Source organism: Notothenia rossii, assembly GCF_949606895.1.
Source record: "Notothenia rossii genome assembly, chromosome: 4".
Lineage (NCBI taxonomy): Eukaryota > Metazoa > Chordata > Actinopteri > Perciformes > Nototheniidae > Notothenia > Notothenia rossii.
In genome coordinates, this window is record NC_136902.1 from 17,631,904 (window position 1) to 17,651,418 (window position 19,515).

Sequence of the window (19,515 nt, forward strand, 5' to 3'; positions counted from 1 at the left end):
GGTGAGGAGCAGCTGCACAGAAAACCCGATCCCCCATTGTGCGGAGTTTGGTCCTGGGGGGGCGAAGCAGATGGTTTGTTGTGAAGCGGAGGTTGCGTGTGGAGGTTTGTGTTGTGATAAGTTCCTTCAGGTATGAAGGAGCGTTCCTGTGGATGCACTGATGGGCGAGCAGTGAGATCTTGTATTCAATCATGAATGAGACAGGAAGCCAGTGGAGGGAATGAAGGACGGGTGTGATGTGGTTGTACTTTCTCACCCTCATCAGGATCCTAGCGGCACTGTTCTGTACGTATTGGAGCTTCTGAAGGCTCCCCCTAGGAGTCCCGATGAGGAGAGCGTTACAATAGTCAAGCCTTGAGGAAACGAAGGCATGGACTAGTTGTTCAGCATCTGACAGGAGTTTTGCAATGTTCCTGAGGTGGTAGTAGGAGGATTTGCACAGGTGTTTGATGTGGGTGTCAAAGGTCAGATGTCGGTCAAATCTTACACCCAGGTTGGTAACTGATGTGGAGAGGGGTATGTTTTGGCCAGAAAAGGTGATGTTGGTTATGGGGGATGACTGGACCTGGTTTGGTGTGCCAACTAAAATAGCTTCTGTTTTGGAGCTATTTAGCTGCAGGAAGTTTTGTTGCATCCAAGCCTTTATCTCCTCAATGCAGGTGTTAAAGGATGTTGATGGGAACGGTGATGATGATGGTGACAGTGAGGAAGCATGTGGGATAGGGTCTGTCTTTATTTATAGCTGCATGTCATCAGCCAGCATGGAATGATATTCCATGCTGGCTGATGACACGGCCAAGGGGCAGAATGTACAGGGTGAACAGAGTGGGCCCGAGGACAGACCCTTGAGGGACACCACGGGTGACAGGGTGTGTCTGGGACCTCGCAACTCCCAAGGAGACGTACTCTATTCTTCCAGACAGGTAGGACTGGAACCAGCTCAGGGCGGAGTCACAGAGTCCGATGGTGTATTGGAGGCGCTGAAGGAGGATGTTATGGCCGACAGTGTCGAATGCTGCTGTCAGATCTAGGAGGATGAGGAGAGATGGGGAACCAGGTTCAGATGCCATCAGCAGGTCGTTTGTGATCCTGACCAGAGCTGTTTCAGTGCTGTGGGCGGAACGGAAACTGGACTGGAATTTCTCAAAGAGACCGTTTAGTTGGAGATGGTCCTGAAGATGGGCGGCAACTACAATGATGTCTACCAGCATGTCATGCACTCACTGGCTGTGGCACAACAAGTAGTTTGTACAGAATAGGAAAGACAACAGCAGTCACCAAACTCAAGACCCATCTCAGCGAGCTCAAAGATCTGGCCCATTTTGCGCTTCTGCTATATGAATAAAAGGAAATTGGACTGATGTGCACAAACTTGGATGAACTGAGGTTCATAATTGCATCAACAACAGATGCAGCCTCGGAAAATCTGCCACCAACAGAGGATGCATTTCAACAACATGTAAAGAGCAATGTTTCAGACAGCGATGGTGTCACAGCCGAACCCAAACCCTTGTTATGGATTCCTGTTGGCAGGGGGTGGATTGTCGGAGATGGGGCCATTCAACGTTTCTGAGGAACCTGACATTTAACATTATATTCTAGTATCTATATACTTGACATCTCACAGAATTATTTGATGAATTGTATATTGTACTTTGAATTAAGGTTCCAGTTTCAATACAACATGTACTATTTACACCTATGTTTTAGAGCAGGGGTGGGCAATTATTTTTTCCATGGGGCCACATGAGAAACAAAAAATATTGTGGAGGGCCGGGCCAAAAGGCTGAACTCAATTCTGCATAATATTAATTGTATTTCTTTATAAAAAGCAGTAAATAGCATTGTTTTGACAAGCTGGTAAGAGTATATGTTATAGTTGAGCAATGAAAAAGTGAGGTTGCCTTACAAAAAATGTAATTTATTCAATCAAATTTCCCAAAACAATGGTAAACAAAATGTGAACGTTTTTCACCATTTCTGACTCATATTAGTGAACATTTTCAGTCGCATTCACTACAAAACACATTTTGAGTTTCATATACTGTTGGAAAGTTGTGTAAAGGTTCTTAGCATTCTTAAGACATCACAACATTGTCTTTGTGCTCCAAACATTCAGCAAGATACATCATATTGAACTGTCACTGAACATCACTGAACTGTGATTTTGAGAAAAGGCTTCCAAAGAAAGTGTCCCAGTTCACTGCTAGTTGGTTCCTTTACATGCCTACATTTGTAGTCTAACCACCTCATTTGGTGTTTTTAAGTTCTTTTTTCTTGTTCAGTGAGAGAAATCTAGTCTCTGCTGGGCTTTAACGAGTGCATCGAAGTCAGGTTGAATGTCTGAGGTGGAGATGCGAAGCACAGCTGACAGATGATCATCAGTGAGAGAGGATCTATACCTGGATTTCATAAACTTCATCTTTGAAAATGTTTGTTCACATATGTAGGTAGAGCCAAAGAGAACCAACATCTTCTGAGCATGTCTCCTCATGTTTGGAAAGTTCTCCTCCTCGAGAGAAGAGTAGAAATCCAGCAGAGATCCTGACTTAAAGCGCTCTGCCAGTACTGCATCAGACTGCAGGTCAATGAGTTCCAGCTGAACATCACTGGGTGCATTATCCATACTGCAGGTAAAGGGAGAGGAAATCATGAGCATTTCATCCTCGATTGTTCGGAGATCTTCAAATCGCATTGAAAACTCACCATGCAATGCTCCTAACATGGATGAGTACCTGCGGAGGTGATCAGCTGATGGTGTGACTTCTTTCAGGGTTTGCATGTGAGTGAGAGTGTTGCTCTCCAGTTGGCTTGAAAGAAACTGCATCTTTCTCATGAAAGCCTTCACCAGGCTGTGCATTTCATGAACAAAAAGGCCCTTGCCTTGCAGTTTGGTGTTCAGTTCATTCATCAGTGCAGTCACATCAACAGCAAATGCAAAATCTGCCATCCAGTCCTCGTCTGAGAGCTCTGGGATGTCTTTGCCTTTCTTCTCACAAAACTCTTGAATCTCTGCTTTCAGGTCCCAAACTCTTTTTAGCACTTTGCCCAGGCTGAGCCATCTGACAGCTGTGTGGTAGCCGATGTCACTATGCTCAGTCTCATGCTCCTCCAAAAGTGCAACAAACTGTCTGTGATTCAATGCCCGTGCCCTGATGAAGTTTACTATTTTAGTAACAACATCAATAACATGGTGAATTTTTAGCACTGACTTGCACAACACATGTTGGTGTATAATACAATGCAAAAATACCAATTTCTGATCTGCGTCGATTTCAGTCACTTTATCTTGCATACGTTTCAAAAGTCCCAACATTTTTACCTGTAAGATTTGGACAACCGTCTGTTGTGACACCTGCCAGTCTGTCCCATTTCAGTCCCAGCGTGTCCATGCACGCATTTACCTCCGTGAACAGATCGCTCCCTGTCGTCGTCCCTTTCATCGGCCGCATTGCTGCCAGCTCCTCCGTAATCTTGAAGTCCGGCGTTATCCCACGGACAAATACGAGTAACTGCGCTGTGTCGCGGACATCACAGCTCTCGTCCAAAGCCAAGGAGATAAAGTCAAAACTTGCCACTTCATGTTGCAGCTGAAGCTCCAGATTCCCCGCAATGTCCTCGATCCTTCTCGTCACGGTTCGCCTGGACAGCGGGACTTGCTCAAAGGCTTCTTTTTTTTCAGGGCATATTAGTGCTGCAGAGTCCACTAAGCACTCTTTGACAAACTCCCCCTCTGAGAATGGCTTACTGTGTTTAGCTATTTTGTGGGATATCACGAAGCTGGTCTTGGTTGCTGCATCCTTGGATGTGTGAAGCTTGGTAAAAAAGCCTTGCTGCTTTTGCAGCTTAGCTAGCAAAGCGTTCGATGTGCGCGCCCTTTCAGCATCAGTCAAGTTTTTGTATTTCTCCGTGTGTTTCGTCTCGTAATGCCGACTCAAATTGTAGTCCTTGAACACGGTGATCTGCTCCCCGCAAACTAAACACACGGCTTTACCTCCGACTTCAGTAAATAAATACTTAGAAGTCCAATTTTTGTTGAAAACCCTACATTCGGCATCTACCTTTCTTTTTTTAGCATCAGCTGACATTTTTGAGCGCTAAAGTCGTCTTGTGACAATTATCCAATAACGCGCACGTCTTGATTTGACGTATTGCGTCATTATGTACGTGAATAAAAAACAACTTCAAAATAAAAGCATTGCAGCTTTAGTCCATGCATGAGGTAAAATTAGAAAATGTTTATTTTGTAATTTCCAATTAACCTTACACGGGCCGTTCAGAGTCAACCAAAGGGCCGTATGTGGCCCGGGGGCCGTACAGTGCCCAGGTCTGTTTTAGAGGCTTGCCATTTAGAACTAATACACTTTATTGTATTGGGTTACTCTTATTCTGACTATTTGGTGATGTAGTTCAGCCTCCTGGTATTTCCCTCTCCAAATATGATGACCATCAGAGTGAGCATTCTTAACTTGTAGGCTATTATGCCACTTATCCCCCATTCTGAGTTTGACTGTATCAGAGAAGAGGTAGGCCTATGTCTAAAGAAATCTCATTTGCAATAGAACTGTTCCAGATATTTCCATACAACTACTAGTTAGTGTTCAATAGCACCCTAGACAATTCAGTAATGGCATATTGTTTAGGGATTTCAGTTTTTCTGATAAATGAGAGAAAAGTGATGGAGTCCTATGTTCCTATCACCAAAAAGTACAATTTCCGTCTAAACTAAAGCTAAGTTTACAGGACTATAATTCAGTATTTTTTTTGTTAAATAATTGTCTGACTATTTGGTGATGTAGGACAGCCACCTGGTTCATACCTCAGCAAATCTAAAGAGGATAAGAGAGGTCATTCTGAAGTTATGGCCTTTTTTGTCACCTTTCCCACATTCAGCCTAGTCTAATTTGGCTCTTTTTCAGGGATTTGGGTAGTTCTAAAGAACAACCCAAAAAACATTTTTTCCCCCAAAATAAAATTTGACAACAATCAATTTCATTAATGGGAGACCCTAAAGATAAGAAAAATAATTGTTGTCATTTGTTCTACCTCGGGTAGGGGTATCTCAAACTCTGAGGGCCCTTCCTGCTAGACTAATGGGAGAATTTCAATGTTTGAGAATTGTGCAGTTTGAGAGCCATTTGTGGACAGATGGGTGAAAATTATGAATGGACAGGGCATTTCAAGTGCAAGAGACAACTGCAACACATGTCATTTGCATAAACTTGGGTTGAAATTCAAAGAAGAGCTGTTGGCTAAATGGATAGATGACTGAAGGATAGAGAAGAGTGTTTGCAGGAGGGATACATGAAGGGAAGATACACAGTTTAAGAATAGGAGCCAAAACAATCTTCTATCTGGCTGATAAGAAGTTCAAGTCACACACCGACAGATAGCTGTTATGCACAAACACTTTGCGTGCTAAAAAATGATGTTTGGTTGCAGGACATGCACAAAATGCACCTTTCGGTGGCTTGTGTCATTTTATATGACGGGATGATTCTTGTGTATATTTGTTTTTTATATTATGCAACATTTATATGCTGTAGCATAGTTATTTAAGGCTTGAAATTGAGTGCATGTCAATAAACAGCACTATCCATAATGTCCTGGCCTTGAAATCACACACAGTTAAAAGCTTGTTATATAATCTCTATCATCTCCATCTCTATGTATGTCAAATGAGAGAAAACACAGTGACACCATGCTCTTCAATAATGAATGGCCCATTTAGTCCCGTCATTTTCTACCTTGAACCTCTCTTGTAATGATTTATTTCCCTTCATTAGCATTCATGAGGTTGAGTTGCAGGGTATTGCCCCCTCTTTCATTCTCTTGAGGTAAATTAGAAGGAGAGTCATCTTTAAATTGATTCAAGAGACATGTCGATTGGCCCTTTTGAAAAACGTTGCTTAATGGAAGATTCTTTTTAGTAGCTTATAGATGAGGAATGTCTTAATCCTGTATCTTTGGCCGAAGTCTTTTAAGCCTTGAAAAAATTATGTGTTTATATTATATTATACATTGATTTATAAATTAAAATGTTCATGGAACCAAGGTTGTACGTGATATGTGTGTTAATCAATGCTTTACGAAAGCAAATATTAACACATGGCTCCAAATCGCTGATGCTTTTGCGTGGCCTGTGAACAGATTCGCAATCCCTAAAATACTCTCACACTCAGTCGTCTGGGGAACGGTAGTTAAGCGTCTGTGTTTGTTCGGTTTTACCATCTGTGAGTGAATGTTAACAGTTGGCCTCCTTTAGGAAAAGGCAGATGGATCGACATGTACATCTTTGGAAGAAGCAAAAAGAGGTACTATGCTTTCACAGCCAAACAAATGATACGAGGGAAATGAAAACAGAGAGGCAAGGTTTTATGAGGGGGCTAGATGAATGAATACCTTTACAGGGAACACAAAAACAATGAAATATGAGACGGTCAAAGGCAAGTAGAGATATGGGGTGGATGTAAAAGCATTTTTTACTTTTCCTGGTGTCGTTCCCTCGCTAACCAAATAACAAATCACTGGAAGTGACATAAGGATCAGAGTTGAGGATGAAATGAGCGAGCGATTATGAAGGCCATTTGGAGCAATTTATATTCCGTTCCATCATTAAAAATGGATATGTGTTTCTGATGAAGTGAAAGTGAAATTGTGGCTAATGCAGAATCCATGAACACCTGCTGACGCTTACTGGCAAGTGTTTGTGACTATAACCCTGTGAGTTATGATATTTGACATACTGCTGGAGTTTCTGACTCAACTGCTTTCTTGATTATTTCCGTGATGTGCTGTAAAGTCGTGTCTATAAGGTAATACAAGGAACTGATTAAAGTAAGGCACCCACCACACATGTTAATGGGTTAGGTATTGATTTTGAATAAATAAGGTTGGGAATTGATCACTAATAGTTAAGGAAGATTGATCGGCAACATTTTCTGCTATCAACCTTAAGGCCCGGACACACCAATCTGACAACAAAGAACTGACACAGACGGACCCCGACTGTTGCGTCGCGTCGAGTCTCTGCGTTTTGGCCATGTGTCACACTGGAACACACCGCAAAGACTTCGGCCGACGGCCAAGAAGCACGTACGAACTGCGCATGCGTGAGTGGCAATAACTCTCCTTACCAGCAGCCGGCGGTAGTGTGTAGTCGGCATTCAAAAGAGGCAACAACCGGAAGACAGACTGCGTGATAACCGAGAGAAGAAGAACAGACTACGTGATATAAACAAACAACAAATAGTGTGTGCGTTCCACTTTCTCTCTACAGCGAGAAGCTCATGGGGCTTTCCCGAACCTGTGTCGAGAGCTGGAGTTAAATGAAATCTCAGATTTGCCTTCTTAATAGTTTGTTTGGGTTCCTCAATTCCCTTTCGCTTCTCATGCACTGATTCACTAGCTGAACAGCCAATCAGAGTGATTCATTTTGCCGACTCCCTTTGGCCGAAAAGGCGTCGGCCCGGCTGAAAATAAATCTGAGTAGGGCGTGTTGACGCTCATCGTCGGCCTGACGCCCACCAACGCCGATAATCGGCCTGGTGTGTCTGTGCCTTTAGGGTTACATTGTAAACGTGATCTCAGGTCACCCTTCAAAACTCAGGGGACTTCCTGGGAAGGGTACTATATTTATGTTCTACTGGTTAGGTGTGCTAAGATGTGGAAACGTGTTTCTGTTACAGGACGGCAAAAACATGCATCCTCGTTTATAATTTGATCACGCAGTAAAGGATGAGTGATGGGTTCAGGTCGTAGAAGGCTAAGACTCACAAGATTGAGGAGAAGAATAAAAAAGGGTGAGAAAAAGAGAGATGTTCCTTTCCTGAATCCCTCTCATCAGAAAAATCTGGGGGGGACAGGATAATCACTCATGTCCTGTTTACATAATCATGCATATTTATTATAAGTGGCTCACTCTATTATGATCTCAGCTCTTTCAGATGCCTGCTTTTCTAGCTCTTTGTTTGCTTTTTTTGCCTGGGTGGACCGGGTGATTTGGGGGTTAATATGTATGCACCACCCCTCCAGAGGGCTAGATTTTATACCATGCACAGTTTAGGTCACTGCTGCGAGATTTTTTAGTCATTACGCAGCGTCCACACGGCGGCGTGCGTTGAAGCTTGCCGGTGGGCGTGTCTGAAACTCGACCAACAACCAATCACATGAACCTCCCGCCCCGGACACACAAGCACGCGGTTTGATTGGCTAGAGCTTGTACTGGCATATGATTCGATTGCCTGACGCTTCCGTCAAAGCTTCAAAAGTTGAATATTGCTCAACTTTTGCAGCGAGCAACGCGTACCGACGCTCCCACAATGCAGTTCGGCGAAGCGTGACATCACCCCATTGAAAGTGAACGGGCAGAAGCGTTGAAGCTTCAACGCACACCGCCGTGTGCACGGGCCGTTATTCATGAGTCTAACAAGGCTGGTAATGGCTCACTAAGCTCCAAGCTCCGAGTAAATAGGATGACAACTTCACACAGCTACATTAGATTGCACAGTATGTATGTGCTTGTGTTAATATGTAACACTTTTCATTCGGTTGACTAGAGTTTTGCAGTCATGTTTCCGTCTAGTAAGACAAAACTCTGTCTTTTCTATCTTTTCTCGACCTTGGAAAGTTAATCCAGGTCTTTATTTCATCCCAGCTGGAATAATAAAACACCTTAACTCAGGATTTAGAAAACCATTTCGGATACAATATGAAAATCCAACAAGATCCAACAGTCATAATTGTGTCATAATCCATTCCTCTTATGCCTAAATAGATTTAAGGATTTCAAAGCATTTGGAGGTCAGGTAAAGATTTGGATTTGTTATTTTTTTTAATAAGCATTAGAGCCTCTGGTTAGACCCTACTGGTTGTTCCTAAAACAGACTTTATAATTCCATTGATAAGTCTTTACTGTCTGTGTCTCTCACTGCAATTTCCCGTCATAGTCCAAAACAAAAGTAGTGTATTGATGTGAAAATATGTTGTTGTTTTTTCCATAACACAATGGAAGACAATATATTCATGTACTGTAACCTACATTTTACAGATGACTTATTTAAATGTGACAGTGGCGAGCCGTCAGGGCCCTCTAGCCTCTCTCTGAGGGCCTAAGATATTTTACAAAATAATATTTAAAACGTTTTTATTTATTTATGTTTTTAGTTATATTTTTCAATAGTTTTACCAAAATAACTTGATTTAATTGTATTTAAAATAACATTTCCAAATAAATAAATCCTTCGAAATCTGCCTATTCAGTTTCTATGAAGGGTTAAATGAAGAAGAAGAAGCTCGTCTCTGCGAGGTACTGTGAAAACAGGAGCTGTTGGACGTCCAGCTATAAATTCACAGAGGGCCCGCTATAGTAACTCAATGAGAGAGTAATGTCAAATGACAGTACAATTGACCAATCATATCTTCCCTCTAAATGGGTGGGTTTTATTATCGCGGACTTTATGACAAGTTCCGCCCGCTGTGAAACTTTTTTTGTTTCCATAGCAACAACAACTTCCTATCAACAGCGTAAACTCACCTTCAAAATAAAAGCATGCCAAAATCACACTTAAGACATACAACTGCAACGAAACACAATACAATATCCTTTTAAATTTCAAAGAACACAAATTGGGTTATTTACAGGTGTTGTTTTGTGGTCGTTTTCATTGATGCGTTTTGCACCCCGGGCCGTTGTTTTGATATTCCGCTGAAGTATACGCTGTGACGTAATAACTCTAGGGCCTAGGTATAAAAGTCACGGCTCGCCACTGAAATGTGCAATAGAAACTATGCATTACAGATGTATTACAGCGTGAAGACAAGAGTAAACGCTATTCCACAGATGAGTGGGCAAACAGAAGTTAAAGGGGTTTGCCCTCCTCCTTATTCCAAGTGATAATTAGACCCTCCAGAAAAACGCGGGCAAAAATCCTTGATTATGTGGGCTAAAATCCTTGATTATGCGATTAAACATGCGGGGGTTTTATGTGATTTTATGCGGTGAAATTGCAGTAAGTTGCAAAATATGCGGAAAGTTGCGAAAAAGAATAGATTTTTTTTTTAATATTGGGCTGTCTTATTTATTCTCTTTCACACACAACCTGCCACTAACGTTAAACCCCTTTCCTATTCAATTAAACACATTCAATGTTTATTTATTGTAAAAGCAATGGGGCCACGCACGCACGCACGCACGCACGCACGCTTCTCAACTTTGTGTGGAAAAATGCGGGGATTATGCGGACTTTTGATAAATATGCGGCCTTTTAAAAATCTGCCATTTTGCTGATTATGCGGTAGATTCTGCGATCGCAGGATCGCGTTTTTCTGGAGGGTCTATATAATGGAAATAATAATGTATGGTTACTCCTGACTGAACTCAGACATTTGCTACTTGCCTGATAACAACACACAGTATGCTACACATATTTTTTATGTTTTTGTTGAAAATGTGCCATGTGCCTAAAAAATGAACAGGTCTAAATATGGTAGTGATCCTGAGCCTTTCATATACATACAGTATCTTCAAATTCCAATCAAAAAATGTTATTACTGAACAATCCTCAACTGGCAAATCGTTTCATTTTTTCCTTATAATATCTGCTCATCTCAACTGAGACGTTTTGTTTTGGAAATCGAGTTAAGAAAAGACGATGTTGTTTGTTATATATTGAAAAAGTCCTCATGAGGGCATAAAGCCCTGTGCTTTTTACTAGTAGTAACTGTCAATGTATTTTAAAGGAAACAGGGTTGCATGTTGCGTGTGTGCTATGAAAATAGCGCTTGATCTTTGACCAGATCTTTACGACAGGAAATGTCATTATCTATAAAAGGGATTCCACATGATGTATGCATTTATAATATACTTAGCTAAATAAGGCACTTGAGAAACAAATTAGTGGTTTAGTTTAATATTGGTGTGACCCTCTGTTCTTTGTTAACGTTGTATTTAGCTTAGACTAAATGTGATTTCTTAAGGATCCCAATTGTAATAAAAATAAACATCCGATATGATGTAATGTTTTGAAGTGAATCGGACTTTACGAGGAGTCATTGATATCAGATATCAAATGGTCTTACAAGCTACCCAAATCATTATCTTTTCCTCAATTATTCAGTCAAACACTGCTGCTAAACACTGAAACTGGAGACTTATAATATAAGGAAAAGAGGAGGAGGAGGATGTGAAAATAAGAAGGAAACTGCATTTGTTGTTAAATAAGATCAGCCTGACACCTACGTTGGTGTCTAGTTGTAATAATTCATATTTAAACACATGTACCGCAGTATTGGACAGTCAAGGGATCAGTGCATGTGTGTGTTATTAACAATACACTAGCCTACTTCCCATACCTTATATTGTATGTTAAGGAAAAGCTAAACCGACTCTTCACTGTATTCTGCTCAGTGAATCCCATTACTCATAAGCAGAGTATGCAATGATTACTGTTTACAGAGTGGATGTAATCAGGCTCACTGAATTGTGTCCCTCTTTCTCATTCATTTTGTGAATAATCTACATCAGGGGTTCCCAAACTTTTTCAGCATGAGACCCAAAACAGAAATGTTGTGGTCCTAAGGGACCCAAGCTCAAAAAATGTCATGATTTTCCATAATATCTACAGTTATAAACAAAGAATGCAAAACACCATGAATTTAAAATGTAAATGAAAATATTTATTTAATTTTAAAAGTGCATTGCAGCAATTAGGTTTCTCACCATAACAACCTTCCCTTTGAGCTTGCCCAGAAAAAATAAGGATCAAAGCAGAAAGACGAAACATGGGACGTGCAGTCAAGTATATACAGTAAAAATCAAATTTCAATTATACAATTATCAAAAGTGCAATATTAAGTTTGTCACTAGCTCAAAAACTATGTACACAGTACACCATTTTAAACTATTTTAAATGAACAAAGAACAAAAATGTTGCCAACAGAAATGGACAAAACACTAACTAGGAAGTGCAGTCAAGTGTATACAGTACATCACAGGTGAAACCACATTTAAATTATCAGAAGTGCAACATTAAGTTTGTCACTAGATCAAAAACTATGCACACACATTTTTTAAACACTTTTAAAAGAACAGAGCTGTTTTAAAACACCCTGAGAGACAAATAAACTCCAACACTTGGCAACTGATTAACTTTTTTTTTGTGGAGGCTGACTTGATAGGATGCCCTCAGTGCCCCTCTGTTCCCTTTGAATGCCTGAAAATAACAGAGAAGATATTATCATTAACATTGCTGGGTTATTGGGTGATTTTTAATACCAGCCGGCATACGCTGTATACCCAATGTGGACCTGGCAACCGCATTTATAGCGCATTACATTACATGTTACTTGTTATACGCTTTTATCCAAAGCGATTTACATACTCAATACTGTGGGGAATCCCCACAGAGGGATTTTGACAGGGTTGTTTCACAAAAGATCCAAGCGCGCACAGAAGAAATCTGAGAGCAGACATTTCACGAGCGCACAGAAACAGCCTGAGTGCGAGGAGAAGGTTTTGGCTGGAACACAGGAAATCTGTAAGCAGAAATATATCTGACTGCAAGCGTACAGTTTGAGCAGAAGCAGAGCAAATCTAATCGCAAGCAGGCACTATTTGAGTGTGAGGACAGGGTTTGAGGGAAATAAATACATATTAAGTGAAATCAATAAAGTATGCTCTCAAATTTAAAGACCACGCTCTTGAATAAAGATAAGGAATAACCCCCATATGTATTCCTATGTGCATCACACTGCAGCAGTCACGTCCGTGTGGCTGATACTTTCCTTTTCATACTGCCTGTCACTTTCCCTCTAATCTTCCTGTGGTTATTGTTTCTCTGTTTTTCTCCCGGCCGTTTTAAAAATATTTCAGGCTAGTAAAAGTTGAAACACCGCTCTGTGCCGCTGCAGAATGTAGTGGACTCGCGGGAGCGAGTAGAGGACGCGTGAGAGCGCGCAGCTGGCGGTCCGCTCCGGGGCTCAGTCTGCATTTCATTCAACTTTGCATTAACGAAACAATTTCACAACAGACCCTGACAAACTCACAAACACACAAATCAAATGATTAAAATTAGTGACTTACTTTTCCGCCGTCAAAACACTGCTTCTTGAAAGACTCTTCTTTGCAGATGAAAAAATCATTCGATTTGTCCCGATGCAGAGGATATTTTGTTTGGAGATGCCGGTCCAATTTAATCATTTTCAAGCTTTCGTTACTGAGCACCTCTCCACATAGAACACACTGAGGCCGCTCCTCTCCATTTCTAACAGCTTTTGTGAAGCCAACGTTTAAAAACTCCTCTTTGTATCGTCTTTTTGCCATCATGTACGATCGGGATTAATCAACAGACAATAAACAATAAACAGACAGCGCGAAAACTTTCACAGGGGACGCGTCAGAGCTGATACAAATACAATCTTTTATTTTTAGTTTATTTGTATTTAGAAAATTAAATCATTCAATATACAATGCTATATTGCATAATTTCATTTTCAAAATAAAAAATAAAATACAAAAATTATTTTAAAAAATGTATTTGCAACGCAGCCATCAGATCTCTGACGCTGTGTGTGTGTAGCAATGTATTTAACTGGCGACCCAATCAAAACGGGATTTTTCTCATTCTTTACTTGTCCTCGCTGTCCTTGACAATCTTTCCCTCTTTTTCTGTTTGGTATGTGTTTCTGTGTGTAGGCTGTAAATTCATTTTGTATGACAGCAAGGCTTAAATTGTCAAAGATGTCCTTTAGAATGATTACCCTCAATTCCAGCATTCAGCTACTGACAGTCACTTTATGGCTTTCCTCTACTCGCCCTTTCTTTTCTCCCACTCTCACACTGATGGGGGTGAGCAAGGGTTCCTCCCTAAACTGCCAGTCGCTCACTTTCAATGTCTCTCTCTTCACTTCATCCTCTCAGCGGGGCTGTTAATCTAGACTTTCCCCTTGTAACCCTGACACTGCTGAGAGGAGAGCACGGAGGACAAGGGAAAATGGGCAATAATATAAATAAATAGCCAGGCAGGTAGGCTTTGTAGGTGCAGTATAAATCTCTCCGCTTTAGACAGATACTTTATTTAGGATTATTTGAGCGGTACAATCTAGTTTTCACAATTTGTGACCATCCATTTTAAGTCAGTGATATTGATTTAAAATAGTTTCATAAGCCCAGAAGGTAATGTGTTTCGAGAATCAAACAGAGTGTAAAATACCCTGTGTCTGACTAAGTTTCAAGTTAAGAACTGGGATGTGAAGGGAAAACAGATGTAATACCATGATGCTCAAGTAAGATGAGTCTCTGAATGCAATACAAAATATGCTATTATGGAACTTTACAGCACCTCCTGTTGCATGACAATACATGTGTGTCCAAAGACACATTAGAGACATGCTGCAGGTCTGAGAACTGTTGTTGGTAAGTGGTTCAAGCATTTGTAGAAAGAAGATGCAGAAATAGCTGAAAGTCAAACTGTGATGTGAAGTGAATGAAAATGTTTAGTCTCATTAAGGCGTATAAAAACCCTCAAGGTCATTTATCTTGGATCAGTTTGACCCTGTGCTTGTGCCAAACTGCATAAATGCACCACAACAAATGACAATTTTCCATATTAGGGAATTGAATGAATGTGTCTTTCAGACACAGACTGGATAATAAGTGAAAATATTATTATGGAAATATGGAAGTAAGGGGAATTTTCTGTAGTCATAAGAGCAGTAAGAAGGTAAAGACCGGAGGCATCCACACAAAGCACAGGAGGGAGAAGTATAATGCCGTTTGTGCATTCGTATTTGCAATATGTGTTATTCTACAAGTACATAATAATTGTGGAAATTGTATTGTGTACAGCATCAGAAGGACTTGCTGATTACGGTTATTTTCAGCTAATGGAGACCACTATCAATGTAACGTAATAACTCTTGTGTAATATATTAGTGTTTGTTTATTTGATGGCAGCTATGGTCCCAGCTGTGGGGGAAATAACACGAATACTGTACTTGAGTCTAATCTAGAAGTACTTGTATTTGAATAGAGTATTTCCATGTTATGCTAATTTAAACATCTAATGCACTTCATTTCAGATGCAAATGTATGTTGTCCTGCACTATACATCAATTTCACACATACAGCTTCTGGTGACTCGATTTCAGAATGTGGCATGATTTACTGCCCGGACCTTTCGATAATTGTATACATTTAAGTGTATACAATTCACATTACACCATGTAGTTATAAAATATTCTGTTACACATGTGTATTGACCAAAATTGCACACCATTAGTGTATAAATTAATTCAGTGGTACAAATGTGTATTTAGGTTACACTTGCACAAAATGTCTGCATTCTTCATCAAATTCACACATACAGCACTACTACTTACACGTATGTACACTGTGTACTCATCTGGTGGTAGGACGTCTTAAGCCCCCCTCTGGGCCTCATAAAGCATCGACATTTCGTTTTCTCCACAGTCAATGAGTATATGTGGGAACATTCAAAAAGGTAACAGAATTAGCATATTGTAATATTACAAAACAAGATCACTCATGCACTTTAAGACTCCACTGTCACAGATGATTGTAGTACATCTGAAACCTCCACACCCGTAAACACAACACAGTCACACACATTCTTATACAAGTCCCTATACTGTATACACTTATGCAAATGAAGCAAGTACATTTGCACACAAACCTGTGCAGGGCTGTATTCTCTAACAAGCTGTGTTACAGGCTCCTCAGCCACATTTAATTTCTAATAGAAAGTCCATGACGAAAAGCATAACAAAGTGTCTTCCTCACCTCTAGTTCTCTTTCAAAATAATCTCCTGGGTTTACGGTAATAAGGATTTCTATACAAGCAGCATCACTCTTAACCCAGGGTGATTAAACATGTTTCTTCCCTTTGTTGGCTCCCTTCAATATGTAAGTAGGTGAAGTCGTTGAGGAAATAGAAAGGCTATGAATACATTTTCTCGATATCTTCTCACAAATTCCTTTAAAAAAGATTGCCTCAGCGACTTGCCTGAACTGCAATGAATATGTTTTGGCAGCGGTTCATGCTGTGTATGTAAATACATTTTGAAGTGAAAGATGGTATTTAATTTGTTCATGGAAGCAGCGTGTGATCTTGGAGACTGTGTAAAGCTTCCAAATTATAAAACATGGAGACATGTTGTTAACAGTATGGTTTGTTTTGCCATCACTGAACAAGATGTTGAAAAAATTACCAAATAACAGACGAATAAGGATATATGCATGTTCTCACAAATTAACTGGTAGTGAGAAATACATTTGATTGTAAGAGTGCACCAGAAAAATAATACAATCAGAGATGGAAAGGCAAACAGCCAAAGTGTGCTTTTCAGTTGTCTTATTAAAAACTGTGCTAATGACGCTTCACAGTGTTTATTGTTGCTAATTGGTTTTCAGGCACTGTAACAATAGCTTTTGGCTGATGATCTACAAAATGACTTTGTGGTCTGTCCTCTCTGAGGTTTGCTTTTGTTTGTTTTTAAATTGCCTTAAAGTGGAAACAAACAAACTAACAATTGTTTTCCCCCCTCCCTTTTTCTCTGTGTTGATGTTTGGTCAAGATGGGAAATGCCTCTGAAACATTTCTGCTCATTTCGAAAATATCGAAAGACAGTGACATCCTCATGGGAACTATATACATCATTATGGGTAAGTGATATTCCATAAAGCCTTCATTTGTGTAAATGTGTGTGTTTATATATATATTTGAGTGTTGTATGTCTTTTAAGAATGGACCTTGAGTCTCTTCAATAAAGCTGATGATGATTTATATGCAACAGCACCAACACATCCTACACTCTGTCTCCTAGGTGTACTGTCGATGCTAGGAAATGGGATCCTGCTGTTTGTGGCCTATAGAAAGAAGTCCACCCTGAAGCCTGCAGAGTTCTTTGTGGTTAACCTGGCCATTAGTGACCTCGGCATGACAATATCCCTGTTCCCACTCTCCATCCCCTCTGCATTCACTCACATGTGAGTGGCCATTCAAGTTTCCACCACCTTCTATCCTTTCATATATCATGTGACTCTGTAATCTTCACAGTTAAATGTTTCCTCGAGGGACCAGCAGATGCTTGAGCTGCCTTCGAGGACACTGATGTGTTGTGCCTCTTTGTATCTGAAGAACTGCAGAAATCTACATTTGCAATATGCACATTTTAATTACAGATTTCTTAAGGTTGATTTTGTTTACACTGAATATATCTGTATTCAATCTAGATTTTAATATTATACGGGGGAAATAACTAGTACATCTATAAAAGATTCTTGTTTTTTATTTAAATAAAAAATGTGGGGAGCAGGTGGAGGTATTTGCAAAATATGTAACACTTTCACTCATGGAGATAAAATAAATAATTATATAAAAGGTTAAAACTTCAAAGAGTTGGATGACATGTTACCGTTAATTCACAACAACCTATTTACAAGGTAGTCGCAAACTGTATCCGTTTACTATCAAGTTCACACATTGAGTTTTGACTTTAATTTGTTTGACTGAAAACAGCTAAAAACACAGTGAGATTAAATACACTATGAAGAAAATGGAGCACCTGCTTTTTCTCTTCACAATAAGAATGTTGCTAAAAAAAGATCCTTCAGTAACAACTGTTCTCTCCATCCAGGTGGCTGTTCAATAAGACGATCTGCACTGGCTATGCCTTCTGTGGCGTTTTGTTTGGCCTGTGCAGTCTGACCAACCTCACAGTGCTCTCCAGCGTCTGCTGGCTCAAGGTCTGCTGCCCAAACTATGGTAAGACCACCACTCTTTTTGCTTTAATTCATTATTCTATGTAAAAAGTAGAATCCTTAATTTAGTAAAAACAACATACCATTTCAAAGCAGAGGAATGTGCTAAAAGTACTTTAGACATACTGTCATGAGTTGATTCTAGTTCTCCACTGAAGCCAAACATATTGAATCTTAAAGGGGACCTATCGTGCAAAATGCACTTTTTGATGTCTTTCATACATAAATATGTGTCCCCGGTGTGTCAGGGAACTCACAAAGTGTCAGAAAATAAAACCCTCTCTCTTTTCCTCGTACCCAAATCTCTAAAAACAGGGCTACAACGGAGCTGATCCAGATTTGCGTCCCATATGATTTGATGATGTAAATTAATCATATTAGACATGCAGACCCACGGCACTATCAGAAAGTTGCTATCAGAAACAATGCACAACGTGTTTTGGACGTAATATGGTCTTTGTTTACATTAGCAAGCATCGCTAACATTCAGAGCTAACCTGTACTGGAGAGAGTATGTGTAAAAAAGCAGGAAATAAAAAAAGGAACTCACCTTGTGATTAACCCGCCAGAGAAAAAACATTTGAGCTCCATACTGTTTCAGAAATAATCATTGATGTGGTTTGGAACATGATGACGTTTAATCACGGCAGAATTTAACTGTATTTGCCGGGCATTAGCTCCCCCTCCTTCTCCTCCATTTTTCTTCTTTTTTTTTTCAAGCTAAGGACCCAAAATCAGAGTTTCTCTAACAGGGCTGAAATAGAGGGATATGAGGGATGTCTAAAATGCATGATCTGTTTGTATTTTGAACAAAACACATCAAAGACATGTTTTTATATATTTTTATATATCCCATAATATATGCATAGAAATATCATAATAGGAGACCTTTAAGAGGGAAATGTTAATATAGAGAGGCAGGAGACTCAAGGGCTTGTTTGTTGTTAAGTAAAGTGTCCATGCTGCAATAATGTTAATGTTCAAGGCCATTGCTTAAACTCTTGAAACAGCGGCATTATGTAGATAGGGATGTGTACAAGGCCTACTAATGTTTCCCCTTCCCCTTTTAATGTATTCCACTACTGAGTCTTATCTTCCAATTATTGGTCTTGCATGAATTCCTGGCTGCATGTTTTGGCTATGCCCATTTGGTCAGTGTTTATTCATTAGAATTTGTGAGTTCATAATTTCTCTTTACTTTATCTAATGAAAGTCAGAAAAAGGTCTGCATGTCACAATCTCCGTTTTAAGCTTTCAAGTTGATCATTGAAATCAAAAGAAGCTTAAGCAATTTTACCAAGTATATTTGTTCACTACATCTTTGCATACTCGCTCACATCCAACAAAAACTACAACCACACAATGTATCTTACTGGAGGTGGGAGCTCAAAGACAATGCAGTGCAGTTTGAACAGCAGAGCCGTCGGTGCTAGGAAATAATGTTCAAATTGAAAATCTAATCCAATAATGACCTTAAAATAGAAAGTGAAATCCAACAGTCGATTTGGATAATCTTGCCACCCCTGGTTAGTGGGTGAATGATAGACTAAGTGAAGGGGAGATTTACATTCAGTAGCAAGCAACATTGTGTGTGACTTGAATTATAATTTATGCTATACAGAATTGATTAAGCAGGCAGCGAATTAGTGTTTAGCTTGATGACGCATACTGCGCTTGCTAATTGTCACATGGATACTGTACTGTGAATTTCTTCAACTGAATATACAGATGATTGC

General features: G+C 39.9%; 1 protein-coding gene across 2 annotated transcripts in view; it reads left to right on the top strand.

Annotated features, from left to right (window-relative positions):
• opn7b (opsin 7, group member b) overlaps positions 1 to 19,515 on the top strand; it is a 97,885-nt gene that overhangs the window by 67,039 nt on the left and 11,331 nt on the right. For both annotated transcript variants that reach the window (XM_079675804.1, XM_079675803.1), the window contains exons 2-4: positions 16,594 to 16,681; positions 16,843 to 17,005; positions 17,656 to 17,783. In XM_079675804.1, the coding sequence (XP_079531930.1) occupies positions 16,594 to 16,681; positions 16,843 to 17,005; positions 17,656 to 17,783 (379 nt within the window). The remainder of the gene's footprint in view (positions 1 to 16,593; positions 16,682 to 16,842; positions 17,006 to 17,655; positions 17,784 to 19,515) is intronic.